The sequence below is a fragment of the Anas platyrhynchos genome, chromosome 4 (genome assembly GCF_047663525.1).
Source record: "Anas platyrhynchos isolate ZD024472 breed Pekin duck chromosome 4, IASCAAS_PekinDuck_T2T, whole genome shotgun sequence".
Taxonomy (NCBI): domain Eukaryota; kingdom Metazoa; phylum Chordata; class Aves; order Anseriformes; family Anatidae; genus Anas; species Anas platyrhynchos.
The window spans coordinates 61,102,764-61,124,223 of record NC_092590.1 but is presented as its reverse complement, the minus strand read 5'-3'; the positions used below and the strand labels follow the sequence as shown (position 1 = coordinate 61,124,223).

The 21,460-nt window shown below is 40.2% G+C and overlaps 1 protein-coding gene across 1 annotated transcript in view; it reads right to left on the bottom strand.

Annotated features, from left to right (window-relative positions):
• The window catches only part of DHX15 (DEAH-box helicase 15), a 45,933-nt gene extending 31,982 nt beyond the window's left edge, over positions 1–13,951 (bottom strand). Inside the window, exons 1-5 of the mRNA XM_027457311.3 lie at positions 13,748–13,951; positions 7,558–7,900; positions 3,373–3,566; positions 2,093–2,252; positions 1,466–1,684 (exon numbers count right to left, since the gene is read on the bottom strand). Of these exons, the coding sequence (XP_027313112.1) occupies positions 1,466–1,684; positions 2,093–2,252; positions 3,373–3,566; positions 7,558–7,900; positions 13,748–13,812 (981 nt within the window). The 5' untranslated portion in view covers positions 13,813–13,951. The remainder of the gene's footprint in view (positions 1–1,465; positions 1,685–2,092; positions 2,253–3,372; positions 3,567–7,557; positions 7,901–13,747) is intronic.
• Between the last annotated feature and the right edge of the window lie 7,509 nt (positions 13,952–21,460).

Sequence of the window (21,460 nt, the reverse complement as noted above, 5' to 3'; positions counted from 1 at the left end):
ATACATGATGTGTTCGGCTTTATGGAGATAAGAACACTGGGGTGGCAGAGAACACACTCTGCATTCACAAGTGCCTAGGTTACTAAGTCATGCAGACAGATCTGTAGTTTCCGTATCATTATTTCTGCACACACCCCCCACCCAATTTCATCTGTAATGATTTCACACCTACTCTCAGATTGCTGATCTTAATGGAGTGCAAGATCTAATGCTGTTCAAACAGACCTCCAGTAGATAGTAAGCCTACAGCCTCTGAGATGCACAGGTGAGCCAATCTTGAGACATTTCAAGTGAACATCCACAACTAGACCACTAGGTTCTTTAATTACAACAACAGAACAAATTTGATACTGCCTGTTATCCAAGACAGACACGTTGTCTGAAATATAATTACATTCACTTATTTACGAACTGAATTCTGTCAGATTTTCCCGTTTTATCTCCTAGACAACGAAGACAAGACATTAATGTTATTTCCATCATCAGAAGTCTCCCTGATACACCAGGGTGGGTGTATGGCTGCATTTACATCAGACAATCTTCCTTACTTGTATCCTGTGGAATACAAGTCCTGTTTCAAAATGTTTATTCCTAATCAATCCCTAAACAGAATTGCCCCCAAAAATCACAAAGCAAAGGGGATAAAACTCTTCAAACTTTCTCTACAGAAGCTAAACCAGACTTGAACTTCACCCTAACCAGCTAAATTCACACCTGCTCCAGCACCCCTGAACAAATCATCCATTATCTATGGATACATGGACTGGAGAGCTCTAAATAGGAAAATGAAAGGATGGTGGCTTACCAATTCAAGGTAAACAAAGTGGTAAGGCAGTACAGGGATATTACTATTAGATAAATTTATGCATAGGTGCCCCTACACCTATGTACAGGCACGGTTTGGTAAAGCTTTTACACTTATTATAAACACTACATCCTGTAAGTCAACCCAGTAGAACTGAAAAGAATTTGTTTGAACTATAAAAGAGAGTCCCTCTGAAGTAACAGTGGCTACTAAAGGAATCTAGAGCTATAACATGAAAGCAAAGTGGTACTGATCCAGTCGATAACATCTGAAGAAGTGTTCCCCCCCCCAAATCTCCCCATGTTTGCCATATCAAATGAATCAGAGCAATACATCACAGCTGATGCAGCAAGGACATCATTTGTAACTGAACAGTAGAAGGGCAAATATTTGTTCTTCATGTAAGATTAAAGAAGAAACCTTCATGTAAGGTTAAAGATAAGGTTTAAGATGCTTGACTTAGCATTCTGGTTAAAGACGTTAATGTCTGCAAGAACAGATATACTTGAAATGTAACATTTCAAGTGCTGAACGTATGGCAGGTGGAATACCTTACATCATTTCTGAATGGTAAACTAGAAAAGTAAACTAAACATTTCAGTCTATACAAGCCACTTAAAGCAGTTTCTATATGGAAAGATGGCTGAAAAAATAAAATACCTCCTGTCCAGTAAGAAAGAGTAGAAGATCTCCTTCCTCTTCTTCACACATGTGAATTTGGATCACTGTTCGAATGGCAGCCTCCAGGTAATCCCTTTCTGGTTCTGGAGTATAGAATATCTCCACAGGATGGGTGCGACCCGGGATGGTTAGAAGAGGGCAGTTATCAAAGTAGATCTGAAACTTGCCAGCATCTAAAGTGGCACTCATAACTATAACCTGTAGGTTTGGAGGACGCAAAGCAAAGAAGTTACTCCAGAGGTTGACAGAGACCTGTAAAATGTTACATATACAACATAAAATAGCAGAAAACTAAGCTTAACTGTTGACCATGATTCTGGCATGCTTTTATCACTTGATTACATAACTTGTTTAAAGGTGCAAAAAAAAAAAAAAAAGAAAACTAAAGGTTAAGCTGTAATTACATCTTCCTAGTATTTCCTTTAATACAAAATGCACTAGCACTTTTCCTAGTTATCTTCCCAATATGTTCATCATTAACAGCTCAAGAAGACAGCTGATCTACATTAACTGACCTTTATAATCAACTAACAGTCAGCACACAGATACCCTTCTTCAGCATGAGTAACTAGAAAGGAGATGTTGCTGGGCTTCATCACTACTGACCTTCAAATCAGCTCTTTGTCTTACAACTTCTTTCAGAACTCCCATCAAGATATCAGTAGCCAGGGTTCTCTCATGAGCCTCGTCAAGAATTATAACACCATAGCGCTCCAGCAAAGGATCATTCATCGCTTCACGAAGTAACATACCATCAGTCATATACCTAAAAATATACAAAAACTATTTTTATTAAGTCTGATATAGAATCCTCTTCCACATTATTCACTAGGTTGCTTGAAGTAAGCCTTTAATCAACCATTTTTCAAAAGAGATGCATTAGTAAACTATTTCCAACAGAGTAACAAACCCACTTAGAAGTTCCATATAGAAATTACTGTAGAATATAAATGAAATCTATGAGTAGGAACAAAGCTTAAAAAAAAGGAGGGGGGGAAACAAGATTTGGAAACATTTATGAGTAGTTTGTTGACTATTACTGGCAGACTTCCAGGCCTACAATTACAGACAGACAAAGAAAGGGAAGAATGCAACCGAGATCCCAGAGCTACTATTCCTGCAACTATTTATTCTCTACTATTTTTACTTTTCCTCCTCAGTACAATTTCTTTTTTGCACATGAACTTCATTCCCAGCTGTCAACCACTTCTACGAGCAAAAGGAGAAACACCATTTAAACAGGTAAGACTCATGAAATCACACTACATACAATCCTTTTTTAACTGATCATTCTGAGTGTCACCTGCAGATGATGTATGAAATGGGCCTGGCTTCACACACAAAGCAAAGGAATCTCCAACAGCTGACAACTAAAATACTGGCAAACTCAAACTTCAGATTATGTGCCCTAGAGTCTGCCATAGGTCACTTCTGAAACTTCCTGGTAGTTCTTACTGAAGCACACTAACAAGCTCACCTCATGTAGTTAGTTACCACTGACAACTGCCAGCCAAATGGATAACATGAAGAGAAACTGAATGCTGAAGGGCTTTATTCTGAATAGCACTTTACTCATTAAAAAAAAATATTTCTTCAGATCACTCTCCTCTTTATGGATAACTTTAAATCACTTTCATAGGGTTGAGAGATGAAGTGGAATAACTCATTTCTGAATCTATTCAAGCAAGCCCCCCACCCCAGGTTTCTCTCAGCTGATGTTACAGCTCCTCTCTTCTTTACTCAGGCATTGGAGGTGTTTGTCCATAGGTTCACTCCCCTCTTCATTACTCCTTTCAAAACTTTCCTAACCCCCTTTACAGCCCTGTGATTGCCCCCACCCTCAAAAAGACGGTTTAATGCGTTTACCAGATAGCTGCCATACTTACTTCAGAATGGTTTTTGCACTACTGCAGTCTTCAAATCGAATAGAGTAACCAACTTCCTGGCCCAGCATTACATCCATCTCATCAGCAACACGCTGCGCCACGCTCATTGCAGCCACTCTCCTAGGCTGGGTACATGCTACTCCCCTCTTTGGTCCAGGTAACGAGCGCATGTAGTCAACACACCACTGGGGGATCTGTCAAGAATAAAATTCAGTTTTACATCTGGCTATTAGAAGCATGGTTAACGTATCACTACTGTATCAAATAAAGATATTTATCATTTCATTGAGATGACAACTGTATGCAGAAAACTATCCAGAGATGAGAGCAGACAATTTAGTTGGACCCAACACCGCTAAATAAAGCACGGACATAACTGTCACAGAGGTTATCAAGGAAGCCAATAGTTTCACAGTATCTTTGGGTGTTGTTAGGTCAGCACCCCAGAGAGAGATTTAACAGCAGCCATTGTGCTTAAAAGCAAAAGATCAAAATTAGCACTCACAATTTAGAGATCCACAACATGTTAGGTATTTAAAGTTCTACAGTAAACAAATAGTACTTCACAGCTTAAAAAATACTGCTTATAAACACACACATTAGGAAAAAAAAAGGATACAGAATTTGGCTTAACCAAATAAACATAGCTATAAATCATAAAAACAAGTTTTAAGTTCTCTCTTGTTCTTTGGAAATCTCATCCAACAGACATAAAATCCCAACATTCTGGTTATTAACACTCATTTGTCATACAGTAATTTTATTATTTTATTATTATTTTATTTATTTTTTTAGGAATTTGTAAATAGTATTGTCCAAAATAAGCAGCTTTTTCAGAAGAATTTCTAGGGTCACTAACTTGAACAAGACTGAATGTTATTAACATTTTTGTGTGATATTTTATGAGGAGACAACTCTAGGCACAGCTAGTTTGAAGTCTATAGATCACAAAATGCACTCCTCCTTACTAATTGGTTTTAAAAGTATCCTAAAAAGCTCACACTTACAGAAAAGTGATAGTGTTTGTGCACTGAGCCAACAGAACACAATAGAAAGAGCTGTGTGGTTTCAAGCAACCTAGGAAGATCTTTCTTCTCAAATACAGTATTCCCACTGCAAAATGGGAGCAACTGAACACTGAGACTCATCCACATCAGACAAGCGTAGACTGTAATAAACAGCTCCTTTTCTTAAAATGGAGAACATACTGCCATTATAAATACAAAAATAGAAAGCAAAGACTATGAGAAAGTGACAGGAGACCAGACTTCTAAAGAAAAAACCTCAAATAGGAAATTCTATTCAAACCTAAAAATAAGAGCAGCTCTTGAACACTGATGACGTGAACCTGGAATCCTACCCAGTAACACATACACACTTCCCAAGCACAGAGTAAAGAAATTGTTTCCCACATCACTAGGACAAACTCAAATGTAAGCAGATGAGGTTAACTTCAAACAGGGCCAATCCTGACATGAACTTTAAAGCCAGGCCACGCTAATAGGAAATAAAAACAATGGAGAGGCTATTTTCCAGGTAACAACAAAACCTACAGCACTAGTGTCAAACGAAGGACAAAGCCTCTGCAGACTTCCATACGCTAATCTGATTTAGATGACCACCAGAATACTTCCTATGTCCAGCTTTAAGAGACACAAACACTAAGGAGAAGGACTGGGACATACTACACTTCCTATTTCAGTCACGACCACTGCTGGGAATACACGAACAATTCATATTACCTAGTTCTTATATAACACAACCAAGTTAACTTCATCTCCCTGACACACAAAAACACCTAAAATTTTCAGCAAAACCCCGAATTTCCTAGACAAGCAAGCACACACAAGCATTTTCATCAATACTGAAAGAATGAGAAAGGGCTCAGTGTTAAGCACCCCTTAGCCTCAAGGACTTTTTCACTGAAGAGAGGTTTGCAAATACAACCTCTATAAAAATAAGGCAGGTCTCTGCACAGAGTGGCCTGTGAGATCTCAAATGAAAGCAGTGAGCTGTTAAAGGCCATTTTTAAGGCAAAGGGAAGATATTTTTAAAGGGATGCTGAACAGGAAGGGAAAGAACACTGTTCTTTTGCCTGCTCTGAGCTACTTCAATCATTTAGAATTTTCTCCATTAAAAACTATATGGTACAATATTTTTCATTAATTAAAAACGGAGTCCAACTTGCACCCATATCAACTCTCCTTTGGACTACAAGGACAGCAGGAAATGAATCCATGCCCAAAGCAATACTGATTCTAAACTTTACCTGTCTAATTCTTCAGTATATTTTACCAGATGGTATAGTTTAATGTGTTTTGTTTTTTGTTTTTTTTTAAATTTCAAGCAAGTCTTCGTGGAACAAGATTTTTCAGAACGGTTTTATCCCCTATTGTTTTCACCGCAAAAGCCAAGCTTCCTCAAACCTGAGTTCTCTACAAGACTGAAGGGAAAACCTGCACACAGCAAGTGGGGAAGCAACTTGACAGATGGCAGCTCACTTAAAAGATTATCTACTTCCATAGGCTCTTTACCATGAAACGTAAGATAATCATTTCTGGAAAGACAATTCATTGCAGATTTCAGTGAATGCCAACCTTATACCAGATAACAGCACGCATAAGTAGTTCATGGACACATTCAGTTTCAGTATTAGAGGGTTTGGGTTTGTTTTTTTAAACAGAAAAATATTTATCTTGCTCTGATCAATGAGTGTAAGGAGATGGAAGATAAATAACCATTCCCCAGCTAGTTCTAACATGGCACCTGACCACAAAAAGAATAAGACAGTATCCCATGTAAAAAAAGAGATCTCCCTAGCCACCAGCAAGATCATTTTCAGTGTCATGGTCCTACAAAGGCACTCTCCATTGTTTAAAGATATACCCACAGCCTCATAAAGGAGTAACCCACAGGAAGCAGTGAAGCTTGTGGGATAGCTTGTACGCTTCTGGTAGCTTAAAACCCGTTTTTAAGAAGCCTTCGGTTTCTTAAGTCCTTCCCAAAAATTAGGTGTAAAGCAGTAACACAACTCAGTAAAAGCTTCATACCTTGGGAGCAACACGACAGAAAGACACATTTAAGTTACAATCTCAAATGTTAGAACAGACCCTTAGATCTACGGATTCTAAGATCACGCAGCGAGAAATTTTGTTTCCGTGGCAGTGTTTGTTTTTTTTTAAGTGTGAATGTTCAGAATAACCATCTCTTCCAAGTAACTGTAATCATTTTTTTTTCCTGAAGAAATCTATAAGAAGCTGGTCTCTGCTGACACATTAAAAAAGAAACACAGCCCTAAGGTACCTTCCAAGCAAGAAGATGGTTCTCAAAATGTGCAGCAAAAAGGGTAAATAACTTCAGATATTTCAGGCAGACACATAAAAAGGTGTTCACTACACTGTCCTTTTACATTTTCCAAACATCCAAATTTTGTTTTGTGACTAAATTCTCAAAGTCAGTTATAATCCATTTTACAAAGACTAAAATATCCTTCAGTTTTTCATTGTCTAGATAAAAGGAATTTAGCAGGTTACAGAACAAAGGACTTGTTTACATCACTTTACCACACAGATTTTAAACAGCAAATCAGAGGATAGTTTGAAGTTTTAAGCAGGTTTGTCCAGCTGCACACAGTGATGTGCCTTTTCTTAAATCTTCCCCATTTTACCAATCCCCACAATTCTTAAGGACTAAGGAAGCTCAGCAGATCTGCTGTCCTTCCTTTCAGTGCTGAGAAAGATCAGGTCGGAATTGTTATCTGACATTTCAGTTTCCATTAAGTTCCCACCTGTAGCACTACATTTCATAGAACACTAACAACTGCTTATTTCTGTAACATTTTTCCTACTTTCAAACTGCTACCTACACAGCAAAAGGGTTGTAAATTTGGAACCATCACTTCAGTTTGTCAATTTGTACCTTTCTGTCTAGCAGTTAAAAACTATCTTCTTCTACTACAAAGATAACTACCAGAGAGCCTGATAGACAGTAGATTATGAAAAGATGCTTAAAGATTCTTCTCACATACTTCTGCATGAAGCATATGAAATATTCAAGTTATTTTTGCCCACAATTTGTGAGGTTTTTGCACAATTAATTTCAAGAAACCAAAGAAAGTTATAATCCCTGCACTTAACAACAGCCTCAAGCTTTAAAAACTGCACCATCACATAACTAAGAACTCACCTGTGTTGTTTTACCAGACCCAGTCTCTCCAACCAGTACAAATGACTGATGCCTAATCAAAATATCTGTAAATCTTTCTTTATATTCCCAGACAGGAAGCTGTAGCCGCTTTTTCAGTATGTCATAGTAACGAGGTGTATGTGGAAGATTTGTGAAAGGGTTAATACTGTGTGGAATCATTGCTGGTTTCATAGGTGGTAACCCAGCAGCAATGAGCGTAGAGTTAGATGCTGCTCGCAATTCCTTTTCCTTCTCCCTTTCTCTGTCACGATCTCTATCTCTGTCACGATCCCTGTCACGATCTTTCCGGTCATCGCGGTCTCTGTCCCGGTCACGATCTTTCCTAAAAGGAGTTAGAAAACATAGCAGAAAATTAGATACTTGAATATTTAAATGCAAAATAGGCATTTAAATACAGAGTGACTTCGGAGGTCTTTACTGCAAAGATGATATAAACCAACTATTTTTAAGGAGTCCTGCAGTTACCTGGACGGACAAGCATCAGAGCACAACAGCACGCAGTGCATGTCAATTACTAGATACACCCACTGAATATGAGCACCGCTGCCACAAATCCTCTCATTATAGAGAAGACTGAAGAAAGCTATCACATGGAGAGCATCATCTTCGCCCTCCTTATTTCATGACTATCAGTAACCTGCTGTACATTCTAGACTCCCCACAAGTCTTCCTGTCTCTACTTGCTACTAGTATAGAAAAACTGCCTACTTAGCAAGAGAATTATGCCAACTGCAAAAAACTTAGAATCAAACTTCTTCAGGGTTCACGTATCATGTTAACATCCCACAATTACTCTGTAGATTTTTGTTTAAAGTCTTCCATACAATTATGACTCAATCTAAATTGATATACAGATTGTTGAATTTGAGATTTCCTCACCACCAGTCATTACAGTTGCACCGTCTTCTCCAGTATCACCTCCTGCCACCTACTTCAGCAATCAATATCTGTATTCCCATTTGTTACCACACCTAAAACAACAGCATCTACAAAGCTGTAACTGTGAGAGTTGTAAAAATCTGCACGTTCCCTAAACAAATGTCAATAACTATTTCACTTCTTCATCACAACAAAGAGGAATATGAATTTAAAGATATGAACATAAGGAGAAGCTAGGTATTAACACTACAAGTTTGCTGTATTTGGTTCATTTTCCCCAAATTAAAGTAATATAAAAAGATAAAATAAGGTTAGTTAAGAATCAAATAGGCAAAGGGGACATAATTTGTATTTAACCTCAAACAACCTTGAACTTGACTCTTACCTATATCAGGAACACTCTTGCAACCATTAAGCCCCCAAAATAATGATTTTGAGAATGCAATGAAAAAATATTTTCACTGTAAATAAACACCCAAAATTCAAACTCCAGCCTCAGTCTTAGAAGCAGTTTCTGATTTTGAGGATCTATGTACTTGTTTTGCATATAATTTCATACTCCCTACTGAACACTCTTACCCTCATCAAGAAATCACTACTTTCACCCTAAGAACTGTAACTACATGTTTTTAATGGAGATCTAAAGCTTACTGTGATTCAGCACTTTGAAACGAGTCCTGCTTTATGAAAACACCCCGCTATACTTGAAACTAGGACAAACGAAAAGATTAGTGGCATTTTCATCTGCAAAACGAAGGACACCCTCATCGCCATTGTTTACGTAAACATGCGTGTGAGCATGCGTTATGTTAACAACTGAAATCCCATCAGAAAGGCAAAGCAATAAACTGAACGAACACCAACTTCAGAGCGAATGCAGATATAAACATTTACAGGAATAATAATTAAAGGCAAACAGGACCTCCCCACTTATTTACCTGCACATACGCATGCCTATAATGAACAGAATTTTGTTGGTGTTTTTTAACTACGCAGCTGGCATTGAAACGTACCCACTGAAGTAATAAAATCCTGCATACAGGAATGATAACATGCTGGGGATCCAGAAGGAGCAGCACTTCTCATACAAGAGAAAATCTACATAGACCTTATTTGCTCCCTCAATACTTTGACATGGCTTCAGAGGCTGTCACACCTAGCTTTGAGAACATTTCTTTAACACAGACCCACTGAAAAGAAAGAAGGGTCCCAAAATACACTGGTTATTGTGACTGACCTAATTCACTTTTATACAGATTTTCCTGAAGCTTTGGACGCCGAACTATCTAAAAATTGAGGGCCTTTTAGATCATTTGCTTGCATCTGAGACGCCACAGCTCCAACATCACTTTTAATGTGGCCAAGTACTGTGCAAGCTAGAAATCTGTTTTTACTGTGCAACAACAGGCAAATATTACAGAATTCAATATTTTTTTATGTTCTGGTAGGGAAAAGTTACCCATTACAGACTGAAGGAACTAGGCTCCATCATGCTACCCATAATGGTTAGTGGAAGAGCCTAGTAGCATGTGTCAGACAAGAATCAAGCTTTGAACTTGTAGTTGATGAGCTATTCACAATTAGCATTTTTAAATATATGCATGTATTGGGATAAGCAGGTGTACAGTCACACAGTAACATTAATAAGAAATCAAAATAAGGGGGTAAAAGCAACTTAAGTATGGTAAAGCAAGGGTAAAATGTGACAACCTGGTGAACAGCCCATTCATTGAAGGGAAGAACAATGCACACTACTGATGGCTTCTGTTGTTGTTTTTCCCACTTGGACTACACACCAATGAAGAGCTAGAAAGAAAAACCCTTCAGCAGCAGGCTGTTCCCTAGCTGTTTACTTAACCAGCATGTCAGCAGCTTCCACAGAGCAGATGAAGTTTATCTCCAGGTAAGCTTCATAGTGGCAGAAACCAGCACTCGTGCTAAAAGGAACAGCCTGATGCTGTTGCCAACCCTTCCCTTGCACTGGCATGCAAACTTAGCAGCCCTGTGAAGAGCAAGCCCTCCCCAGACCCTTCCACCAACCTTAATTCTAGCCCCAATCAGTTTTCTGGTCTTCCAAACACTCTCCTGCAGCACAACAGTTGCCTTCTGTGCTGGCAGCTATTTGGCTGAGTTCACAGCATATATACAAACAATCTCAAGAACAAGACACTTGGTTAAACGGATGACAAATGTGATCCAGAATGGAAAATTGTAAATTCCCCATCTCTGTTACTTCATTTAACTCTTAAAGCTGTTAACTCGTACAATAAAGTTAACCCATCCAGTTCAATCTACATTTCAAAGGCCAAAAAGTCAACTTAGAGGTTAACCAAGAGATGTTTCTCTGTTTTAAAATGTTTAAAATAGAAGAAGGGGAAAACTACATCTCAGCATAATGAAAGCATAAAATATATACCATGTCCTCAAGTATTTATATATATATTATAAAATCTTCAGTATTGATTATTTCACAGTAGTACTTTTTCCTAAAAACATTTCCAGTCTTCCATTATTACTGAAATTCAGCAGCCACATCCAGCTGCCTTGCATCAACAAGGGAAAGGAGGAATGGCAGCTATGCTGCCAAGTGCGTTTACTGAACTTTCTAAAAATGCAACTTGGCAGCTCTTCATCTATAAACTATCACATGTAAGTTACTTTTCATTGTTGCACTGAAAATACTGATCTCAAACACAAAAATGAACAATTAATGTAAAAGAATCAAAATTTAATCATGTTTGTTTTGTGCACGAAGCCCATCACAACCTCCATAATCAGGAGGAGTTTGTTGGTGATTTTTTTTTGTTTGGTTATTTTTTGTTGTTGTTTTTGTCTGACCTGCTACTTGCAGTCACTTCCTTATCTCCACACATGCAGATGCAAAAGAAACACAGTAACACTAAATTAGAAGACAAAAAACAAAACTGACAAAAGAAAACAAAGGACCAGGTAAAACCACTGTTGACCACAGCGTAAGTCTAAACATATCCAACAGAACATCAATGATACTTTCACCACTACTAAACAGACATGGCAGTAGTTGATTGCAGCTGATGCAAAAAAACTAGCACTTAAATGCAGATTTCCACTTTATATGTAAAGAATTAAAAGAAATTAAACAGAAGGATACATCCTACTAACAGCAACAGTGGTGTTATACAACACCAACTCAACTATACTTGGGAAAAAAATACCAGTGTAAAACCGTGGTATGCATTTCACATAGCAGCATTTTAACAGAAAGTCTTCTAAACTATTTGCATTTTTCCAAATATTTTTTTTCCTTTATGGATGATCCTTCAAGCCCAGAAGGTAACAGGTGCCATGCCTGTCCTTAAGGTTACAAGCACAACCACAAGCCTGTTGGTCTGGCATCACTGCCACACCGGGTTGCACAGGCCTGAGTCGAAAAGGATCTAAACCCGACTTGGTAACTTGACACAACTTGTACATTGCAGCTCGGCAGCCCAGTCTGGATGCAAAGTACATGACTCCTCTGCATTTGAAGTAGTATCTATCCAAGGAGCCAATTCAGCTTAATCCAGTTTCAAACCAACTAAATTGCACAAAGGCACTCCGCATGGAGGAAGACAAGTACATGCACGCTAGTAACAAGAACCTCTCTGTATCTCAGCCCTCCATATGCTGTAAAACTTAACAGCCCTTAAACAAGCCAGGACAATATAAGGTTACCATGCCTTGTGCTTGTTGAACTCAGATCTCAAGGAATACTAGAAGCAACCAGACAATTCTGCGCTTATAGTGACTTGTTCTTGGTCCTACGCCATTTCATGCTGCCACTGGCAGAGGGAAGAGCACAAAACCAGCATCTGTGGAGGCTTTAGGTGCCGTAACAGCCAAAAACTTCTGGGTAGCAAGTTTGTACCCCTGTTAGGAACTGATTACAATTTTTACAAAATGGGAAGAGTTCAGGATGGCAGCAGAAACGATGCCACATAATAAAACCATACCAGAAATACAAAACCCACCAACACTCAAACAAGGCACTCCTGACCTGGGATTATCCATAGAGACAACCATAACAGCTGTACCACAACCATTTAATACCCAATTGTGGCATAACCACTTGAAAATTTTGCTCAAGTCTCTACAAACAAAAAAGCGTGCATATGCAACTTTTCTGGATGCACACAAGAGTTATGCAAACTGCTTGCAAATCAGGCGGAAATGTATTAAAAGAGATAAATAGCTTGATCCATTTAATTAAAAAAAAGATGATACTGTTCCTTCATACAGGAAATAGATGTTTAATAATGCACATAAATTTCAGTTTAGCAGAGAACAAATTCATTGAACCAGTGGCTAGAAACTGGAGCGACACAAGGTAGCCCTTAAGAAAAACAAGTTCTACTTGAAGAGTGAAGACTGTTTATCAATGAACACTAACTGTTATGGTGGACTTGTAGTTCCTGGGAGTTTTAAGATGAAAACTAGGCATTTTTATCAAATAAATATTTTTAATACTCCCGCCTAAACCATGCTGTTGAATCCAGAAAGGGATTGATTCAGGGAAGTCTCCTGTGCTACACCAAGAAGGGTGGACTAAGTAAGAATAGCACTTCTTGCTGTTCCTTCCCTAATTAGGGATTTAGGTTTGGAGTCGTTGTCCCCCCAAGAAAAGAGAAAGGAGATTGTGCAGAAAAGGCAGCAAAACAACTGTGAATAAGCGGATGGCACCAGTGCACGGCCTGTGCTCCCGCAGTCCCATTAACCTGAACAAAAATCTGCTGGAAAAAAGGAGTCCTGAAACTAACTTGTGCAAAACAAAGGAGAAAACCTGTAACCCCCGGGGCCCACCAGCCCCTGGGAGCCGAGCCAGGCCCATCCCCGCGGCGCACCGAGGCAGAGCCATTAACAAAGGAGCCCCGCTCCTCCTCCTCCTCCAAGCACGGCCCGACCGAGCCTCGCGCTGACCTCTAGGCTCGCATCTCCCGAACCAGAAGGCAAAAAAATCCAACAATAAAAAATATAAAAAAGAGAGAAAGTAATAAAAAAACATGCAGCATGCGGCGTGGCGAGGCACACAAAGCCGCCCCCGCGGCGCCCGGCCCTCCCGGGGCCCGCTCCCTTCCCCCTCCCCACGCGGCTGCGAGGCCTCCCCCGGGCCTGGGCCCCGCGTTCCGCCGCCCCCGAGGCCCTCCCGAGCCAGGCAGCGGCCGGGCCCGGCCCCCCGGCGGCGATGGGCAGCGGATGGCGGCGGGGATGAGGCGGAGGCTCGGGGGGGGGGGGACGACACACGACCACCGCGGGCCGCGCCGCCGCCGCTTACCCATCGGAGCGCTTCTTGCTGGAGCTGTAGTCGTCCCCGAGGTCTAGGCGGTGGCGCTTGGACATGGCGGCGGCGGGGCCCGGCTCTCGCTCTCTGCTCTCCGCCCTCACCGGCGGCGGCGGCAGCAACGGCGGCGGCGGCGCCGCGAGGCCAGGCGCAGCGCTAAAATGGCGGCCGGAAGGAAGCGCCGGGGCCGCGCCAGCCGCGGGAGCGCTCGGCGGAGCCCGCCCCGCCCCGCCCCGCCAAAATGGCGCCGGGGGGGGGGTATCGAGGGGTGCCTCAGGGGAATGGGGTTTGGGGGGTGGGGGATGGGGGGGTGTCCTGCTGCGGTCAGGCGGCGTGGATGTGTCTGTCCTACAAGGAAATCCCGTTTCTAAAGTCTCTGCTCTGAGCTGAAAGTCCCACAGAGGGAGTTTACACCAGGATGACTACATCATCAAATACCCTGTTTTAATCATCACACGCTTCCCTGGGTGCAATATTCACCTTGAGTGTAGAGAAAAAAGGCAATCTTTCACCGGTCACCTGTAGCAGAAGAAATGATTGGAAAAACCAGTGACATTCAAACTACAAGCTCTGAAAGCACATGCAGCCTTTCACTGTTCAAATGTCAATGATAACTATTCATGGCAATGTATTTTGGGAGGGAAAAAATGGTCTCAAAGACACAGAAACACAGGTTTTGCCTCTTTCTCTTTAAGTTAGTTTTCTACTTTCTCTTGTACTTCATCTTCCATGTCTAAGATTGCCACTACAAGGGACGCCGATGCTCATAGTAGAAGCACCTGTAGATGTGGTCACCGTTACCACAAGTTTCTAGGGGTGAACACCACTACACTGTCATTTAGTAACACAATTCCTGAAGTAAAACAAGACACACGAGTTAAAAGTGCTGTTTTCTCACTATAGTTAAAAGGTTTTGCTTTATACTTAGAGCTGTGATGCAATGCTTCCAGCCAATGTAACTGCCAGCAGCCTACAGCTCCAGCCTGCTCCAGAAGGCCAGTCCTCAGAGTTGTTTCTGGTGCCCCTGAGTTGTGCTCCCCATCCCCTACCTCCCCTCAGCACCTTCCAAGAACTGGGTTAACCACCCAGACAAACCACGTTTGTCCTCTAACTGAAGGCACAAATGAGCCTGGGCAGGAGTAGATGAAGTCAGGCAAACGAGATGCTTCTAAATGACCGCATCGTCAGGCAGCAGACCTTTCCCATGCTGGTAGAAGCATGCTTAGCGCTTGACAGACCAACCTCTGAGTTCACACAACCAGTTCCTTCAGCTATTTCTCCTCTTGCCCAGCACTAAGTCTCAGCAGCTGCCTTTGCTTTCAAAAACAGTCACTTCATACTTTAGCACAACTCTTAAAGTCAGTCTCTGAGAGCTTCCCGAAAGGCAAGAAACACATTTCTTGATACTTTATCAACTGTTCTGTTCTCTGTTGCTTCCCCTTTCCCTGTATATTTCACGTTCCCTAAGTGCCATTGTACTGGTTAAAATTCATATACTAGATAAGATAGAAATTTAAAGCACTTCCATAATATTACTGTATCTCTTCATCTAGGTACATTTGATGAAAAACATGTGCTCTGCAAGGCTTGTTCCCTGCTGTTCTTCCCTGCCTTTCTGCCAGAGATTACCACAACCTTTGCTTAGCTACTTGCATGAGCAGTCACTCCCTAAGTGTTTTGGTCAAAGAAACTGGGTTAGCTTAGATGTTTTGAATAATACATTTTTGTTAACTCTATCTGACTGTGAGGACAAAGGAGCATTCTCACAAATGGCTCAGCTAGCACATCTGAAAATGGTCAGAGGAGATCATCTAGCAGCAGTGACCTGTTCCACAAGCACAGCCAGCTCAGCAAGTGGGTGTTCTGGAGTTACATCAGTATAACTACTAAAATATTCCATGAAGACAAGTTCTTAGAGTATATCATGTAGTAGAAGAGTGTTTCTGTCTGTCATTCATTTTAGATGATACAACAATACCGTCAGCTTGACTGGCATTCTAGACACTACTGCAATAAAAATACCGTTTTTCTGCGTAAAGTTATCAACTGAAATAAATATTCTTGGAGAAAAAAAAAAAAAAGATATTGAGCTTTTCATGCAAAGCCAGAAGTCATTTTCCAAGTTATATTTTAATAAATAAATAAATAAATAAATCTAGGATATCTATCAGAGTTTGACAGAGGTTAAGTGTCATATAGGGATCTGTCTCTGTCCCAAATATCAAGCTCATTTTGTCTGTTGCTGTGGCAGTGTACGCAGAGCTGCATTCTCAGAGTGTAACTAGGGAAGGCTTTTCTATGCATCTCCCTAAGTGGCTTTTAAATGACATCTGTCTTAAACAAAAGAAAATGATTATTGAAATAGAGTGCTTGAAGAGGAGACATTCAGCTAACCAGAGAAGGGAGAAAAAAAAAACAAATGCACACACACAAAAAAACAACTTTAGTGGCTCTTAGTGGCTGGGTGGTAAGTGGGAAAACAAGGGGCGAAGATAAAAGCATTACATGCATTAGTTGTGATGAGCAGCTACTGCTGCGTGGTTCTCAGAAGGCAGCAACTGCTCAACATCGGGAGCACAGAGAGCTCAGCCTGGAGAGCTGTACATTCGAGATCTTGATTGCTCCTGCCTGTGCACAGCAGCATAAAGCCACTTAGGGTCTTGCTCCAGGTTGGCCAACACCAGCGAAGTTTCAGTTTCTGTTTTAGGAGGTGGGAAAAACAAAGCAGATATCTCAGCAGGTATGAAATCTTAAAAAATGGTTATACTTCCCCAGCAAAAGCAAAAAAGAAGTGGATTTTGTGTCTTCTGGGGTGAGCAGGCATTTGAGTGCTATGTCTTCAACTGATATCCCACTCACTAGCTGTCTCTATTAAAAGCACTTTGCAAGCTGCTGAACATATATCATCCACCCAACTGTGCTTTGAGCTATATAACTGCATAATAAACAGTCTCGTCCCATCCTGAAGAGTTTACAATCTAAGGCCTCCATCCTGCAAGCACACACATGCCTTATTTTACTAATGCAAATAATCCTTTTAACTTCAAAGGGATTACTACGAGTAGCAAAATTAAGCATGTAGGTAAGTGTTCACAGGATCACAGCCCAAATATAAGATGAGACGAGAAAAAAAGATTGAGAAGCACAAATTGACATAATGACAAAGTGATAAGCGCTATGTCAAAAGCCTAAAGGATAAAAGGAATGTGTAAAATAGGGCATATTTAAGCATATTTTCTGCCTTTTCAAAGACATTTTTTAAATAAGAGTTTGGTTCCCCCCCTCTCAAGTCTTTTATATCTATGAAAATGAAAATCTTAGGTTATTGAAACAGGAGACATTTATATGAGTTGCTATTTGACTGTCTATTCCTCGATTCTCCATTTCTTACCCTAGTTTTAAAAACTATACACATTGGTATCAAAATCCTCTTAGACAATTTCCAGTGAATTATTTCTTTGATTTTAGTGTGCACATGGTAATTACTATGCTATTTGGGTTGAAAGGAGCATTAACATTTAAAACTGCTAATGGTTTAGGAGAATAACATTATCTGTAAAATATTACATCTTTTATTCTGAATGTGCATTGCCTTTCCCCCGAAAGACTAAACATGGATCTTAGACAAGCTGTAATTCAAAGACATACCCTGGAACAAGAGAAGGAAGTCTAGTGTCACAATTACTGCCTGCAGCTAATTGTTTCACTCCCTTGCTAGAAATTACCAAGTCTATAAAGAGCCAAAAAATAGTCCAGCAGGTTAGCTGAAACACACCGTCTTCTCTGGTTTAAGATAAAACAGAGGGTGGTGAAGTGAAACCACACTTACTTGTCCACTGCTGCAAGGGAAGCAGTAATAACAAGCGGAGTTGTAAGACAGACAGCTACGGGAGGTTAAAACTGCTGTAACTTGTGTGTTAAAGTCCTAAAATCTCTGTAATGTGTATTTCTTACATGGCTGGCTGGCTCGTGGTAGACCCAAAGCTATATGCTGTATATGCCAGTCTATATGCTCCCAGTGCTATGTCCACACTTCCTCTTCCAATGTTTTCTTTACAGTATGCTTTTTAAAAACATGTTTTTCCCTGTTTTTCTTTTTTTATTTTTTCTTTTTTTCTCCAATCTACTACACATGATATTAAATAATTTACCAGAAACTAATTAAAAAAAAAAAGTTTTTGATATTTATAATTGCAATCTGCTTTAAAAGAATTTATATATATAAACGGATAATGCCCTTGGCAAATTACCCAGGAGCCTTAAATGCAAACGCTCAGCACAGACAAGCTCTCATTCTGTCCTCCCCCACCAAACCCGTGTGAATAAATGGATCTAATCTTTGTGTTCTGTCATATCATTGGAGAAAGAATACTTGAGACAAGAGCCCGTAATCAGAGTATGTTTAAAAATGTCAGACTTCCACATTTTTCAAATTTAAAGATATGAAGATGAATACATGGACTGATCTCAATTTCTGCAGTGAAGAAAAGAGGCAGCTTCTCTGTAATTACAGCAACTAAACTTTGCAACACTTCAAATATATATAAATCAAGGCTTTGAATTGCTGGGGGAAGTACATTCTAGGAAGGCAGCATGGTAACAGCAGTATTGCCATGACAGCCAGCTTTATCCATCATAAAGGCACTGTCTGAATTTTGTGAATGGCCACTAACGTTATCCCAAACAACGTGTCTGTAACTCAGCCTGCAGGTCAGAATGCTCTGAATGATCCTGGTGAAGTTTCGTAACAAAGAAAAAGAGAAAGAGGCAGAGAGAGATGGCAATTGTATGTCTGTAGGAAAGCGTTTATTTCTGACTATCAGAGCAACCTGGAAGAGCAGCAGCTAATGGCTTAAGCAAGCCACCAGGTCTTATTGACAAATAAATTATATACATCATTCACTAACAGGGACAGATGTCAGGCTCCTAGCCCAATGACATCACCCTATCGTAGTTTGGTAACATTTCAAAGACAGAAAACTCACCCAAGTACCTACAATCTTCTGAGGAAATGAGGACTTGCCACCACATGGATGAGACAGAAAGGACCATCAGACACAAGAGAGCACAAGGCTGAATTTTATCCCCACCCCTCACTGCAGCCTGGGCTATCAAGCACACATTCTCAAATTTTAGCTGAGAAGTGACTTTAAAAGTAGCTATTGTATCAGAGTGTTAACCAGTCACAGCATACTTCTGAAAACAAACCACATTCTCCAGGACAGGCATTGCTGCAGAGAGCCGGCTGCTATTCTAAGCCCTTGGGTCACTTGCCAAGGCCTTACGATCACCTCTAGGCCCTCAGAGAAACCTCGCAGAGCAGATATTCATTATGTGCTTTGCATGCAAATTGCAGAGGTCATGTAAATGCAAAATATCACCAATGAGTAAACCAGGTTATAAGTCTAAATTATATTCGTTATGCACTGAATTTATACATTGTTCTGGTAACTTCTAGCTCTTTGCAGTTTAGGTAGCATTGTTTTAATACCTTCCGCATTTGGAAATGTCTCAACCTACAGACTAATATGTTTAACTTGAGGGCAGTTTATCTTTTAAGCTTCTTACAGTCTAACTGCTTCCTAGGCCAACTCTGAAGTCGTGGGAGAAGCTCCTCAGATATAAGGTGTTTTTAGTGAGCAGTAAATATTTCATGGGGAACTGTTTGCGTGCAGAGATCAGGATTTCAAGCCTGTTTGATCTTGTGCTGGAATATTGGAAGTAGAACAAATGCAAGTTTTTCACTCAGCACTTCTTTTGTAAAGGCCTGATTCTTTCTTGCATTTTCTTTGCAAGTTTTTCATATCCACAGAGGGAAGAAACATTCTATAGTGGCATATATTTTTCATTCCTTTTTTATTTAGCACAATCATTTATTTAGTACACTCAGAATTGCATTAGCACCTTAAGACTTTTTGGTTTTGTTTTTGGAAGTCCCCTCTTTAACACAACCTATAAAACATTCATATTCCTGCCTAAGGTTAGGTATGCTGGATCTACGTGGTACATCTTCACTGAGTCTCTGCTTAACTCTTAGGAAACCCAGTTGTTTAGTTTCCGACATCTACATTGAACATATGCAATTTCAACAAGCTAAGATTGACAAAAAGCTACTCAGGTGTAAAATAAGTGTTCTAATAACCTCTATCTCATGAGCTACTATCTTCAAAAGTCCTTATCTTTATAAGTTCCAGACTTCATAACAAAGTACAAAACTGTAGAAAACTATACAGACTAAAAATAGGTAATATCCTAGAAATAGTTTGTTACAAATGATAAACATTAATTATTGTCTCTTGCCCAGCTGGGACAATTTTTTTAACAAATGATCTTCCTTTCCCAGGAAAGAAAGGTCTTTCTTCTCTTTTCCCAGGCAACCAAGACTTTTTCTCCCAACTGCATTAAAAATCCACTTGCTGAAAAATCAGCTCCCACTCAGCAGCCAGTGAAAACACTGAGAGCGAATTTAAACTTCTGCAGCTGTATCCAAATGGCCTGTAACCTCCCTCTTGACAACTTCCTACCATAATTGCCCAGCCTTGTAGAAGTGAGGTTGTGTTTCTGTGTGTCATTCTTCTCCCCACAGCTTGGAGTAACAATCTTAGTACAACCTGAAAACCACTATAAGAATCCTAAGTGAGTTGAAAGAAGGCATTAGCTAAGCTTCCTCCCTTCCTCCTTTCCTCCCGTCCTCCCCTTCTTCCTTCCTTTTTCTTTCTCTTTAATGCACTATTACATTACATTGCATACTCTGCAATGATATCCTTCTCTCTCATGGGCAAGCCTGTTCCTAGAAGGAAAGAAGAGAAGAGTGCTGCTAGAGCTGCTCCTTGCAAAAACAGCGTGACCAGAGTCTTACATCAACTTGTCCCTCAGCAGAAAACAAGGGGAACTCTATGCTCGTAGCATTTTTTCTTTAATAGTAACAGTCATATCTAGATTAATATAAAGAACTGTCTGCTATCTTGTTTACCCTGAGGGCCCTTTTTGAATTTAGAGCAGTGGCAACCTTGCTGGTTACACAACTTCTGCTTTTGCAGAGATGAGCCATTTGCATGGCATCCTTCTTGTCTTGTAACTGGACCTGCCCCAGGCCCAGAGGATAACTGAAGGTTTGAATTCATTATGTAAGTGCTTGCTTTATGCCCAGATCTGAAAAGTACTGGGAAAGGGGATGGTGAGGATCATAGCACTGACAAAGTCTTGCTCAGACTCCTTAGACCTGGACTGCACAGCAGATAACTTGTTTTGAAGGCAGCAGCTCACTCTCAGGCTTCATTTCCTTGTGCCCCATCTTACATCAAGTGAGTGCACATTTTGGTTTTATAAGAGATGCCTCCAGAAAGAGAATGCCCAGGAGTCAACTGTGCCTGTTAGGTCATATGGAGGCTGCACGGCCTAGGTAAAGCAATGCTGGTTCAAACTTTCTTTTGTTTTCTACAAATATGTAGTGCTATTATATTATGTTATAGTATTGTACCATGTTTTAAGGTGTTGTACAGAGTATTTTCATGTACTGTACAAATCTGTAACTCTACTATTATAGCAATACTACATGGTTAGAGTAATACTGTTATAACAAGAAGGGAGGCAGGCAGGTAAAGGAGTGCTTCCTTCTGCAGTTTTAACATTTTTTGGAGTACCTCCTGCCTAGGCAATGACACATGAAATATGTCACATGCAACCCAGTGCTATGCTATGCTTACC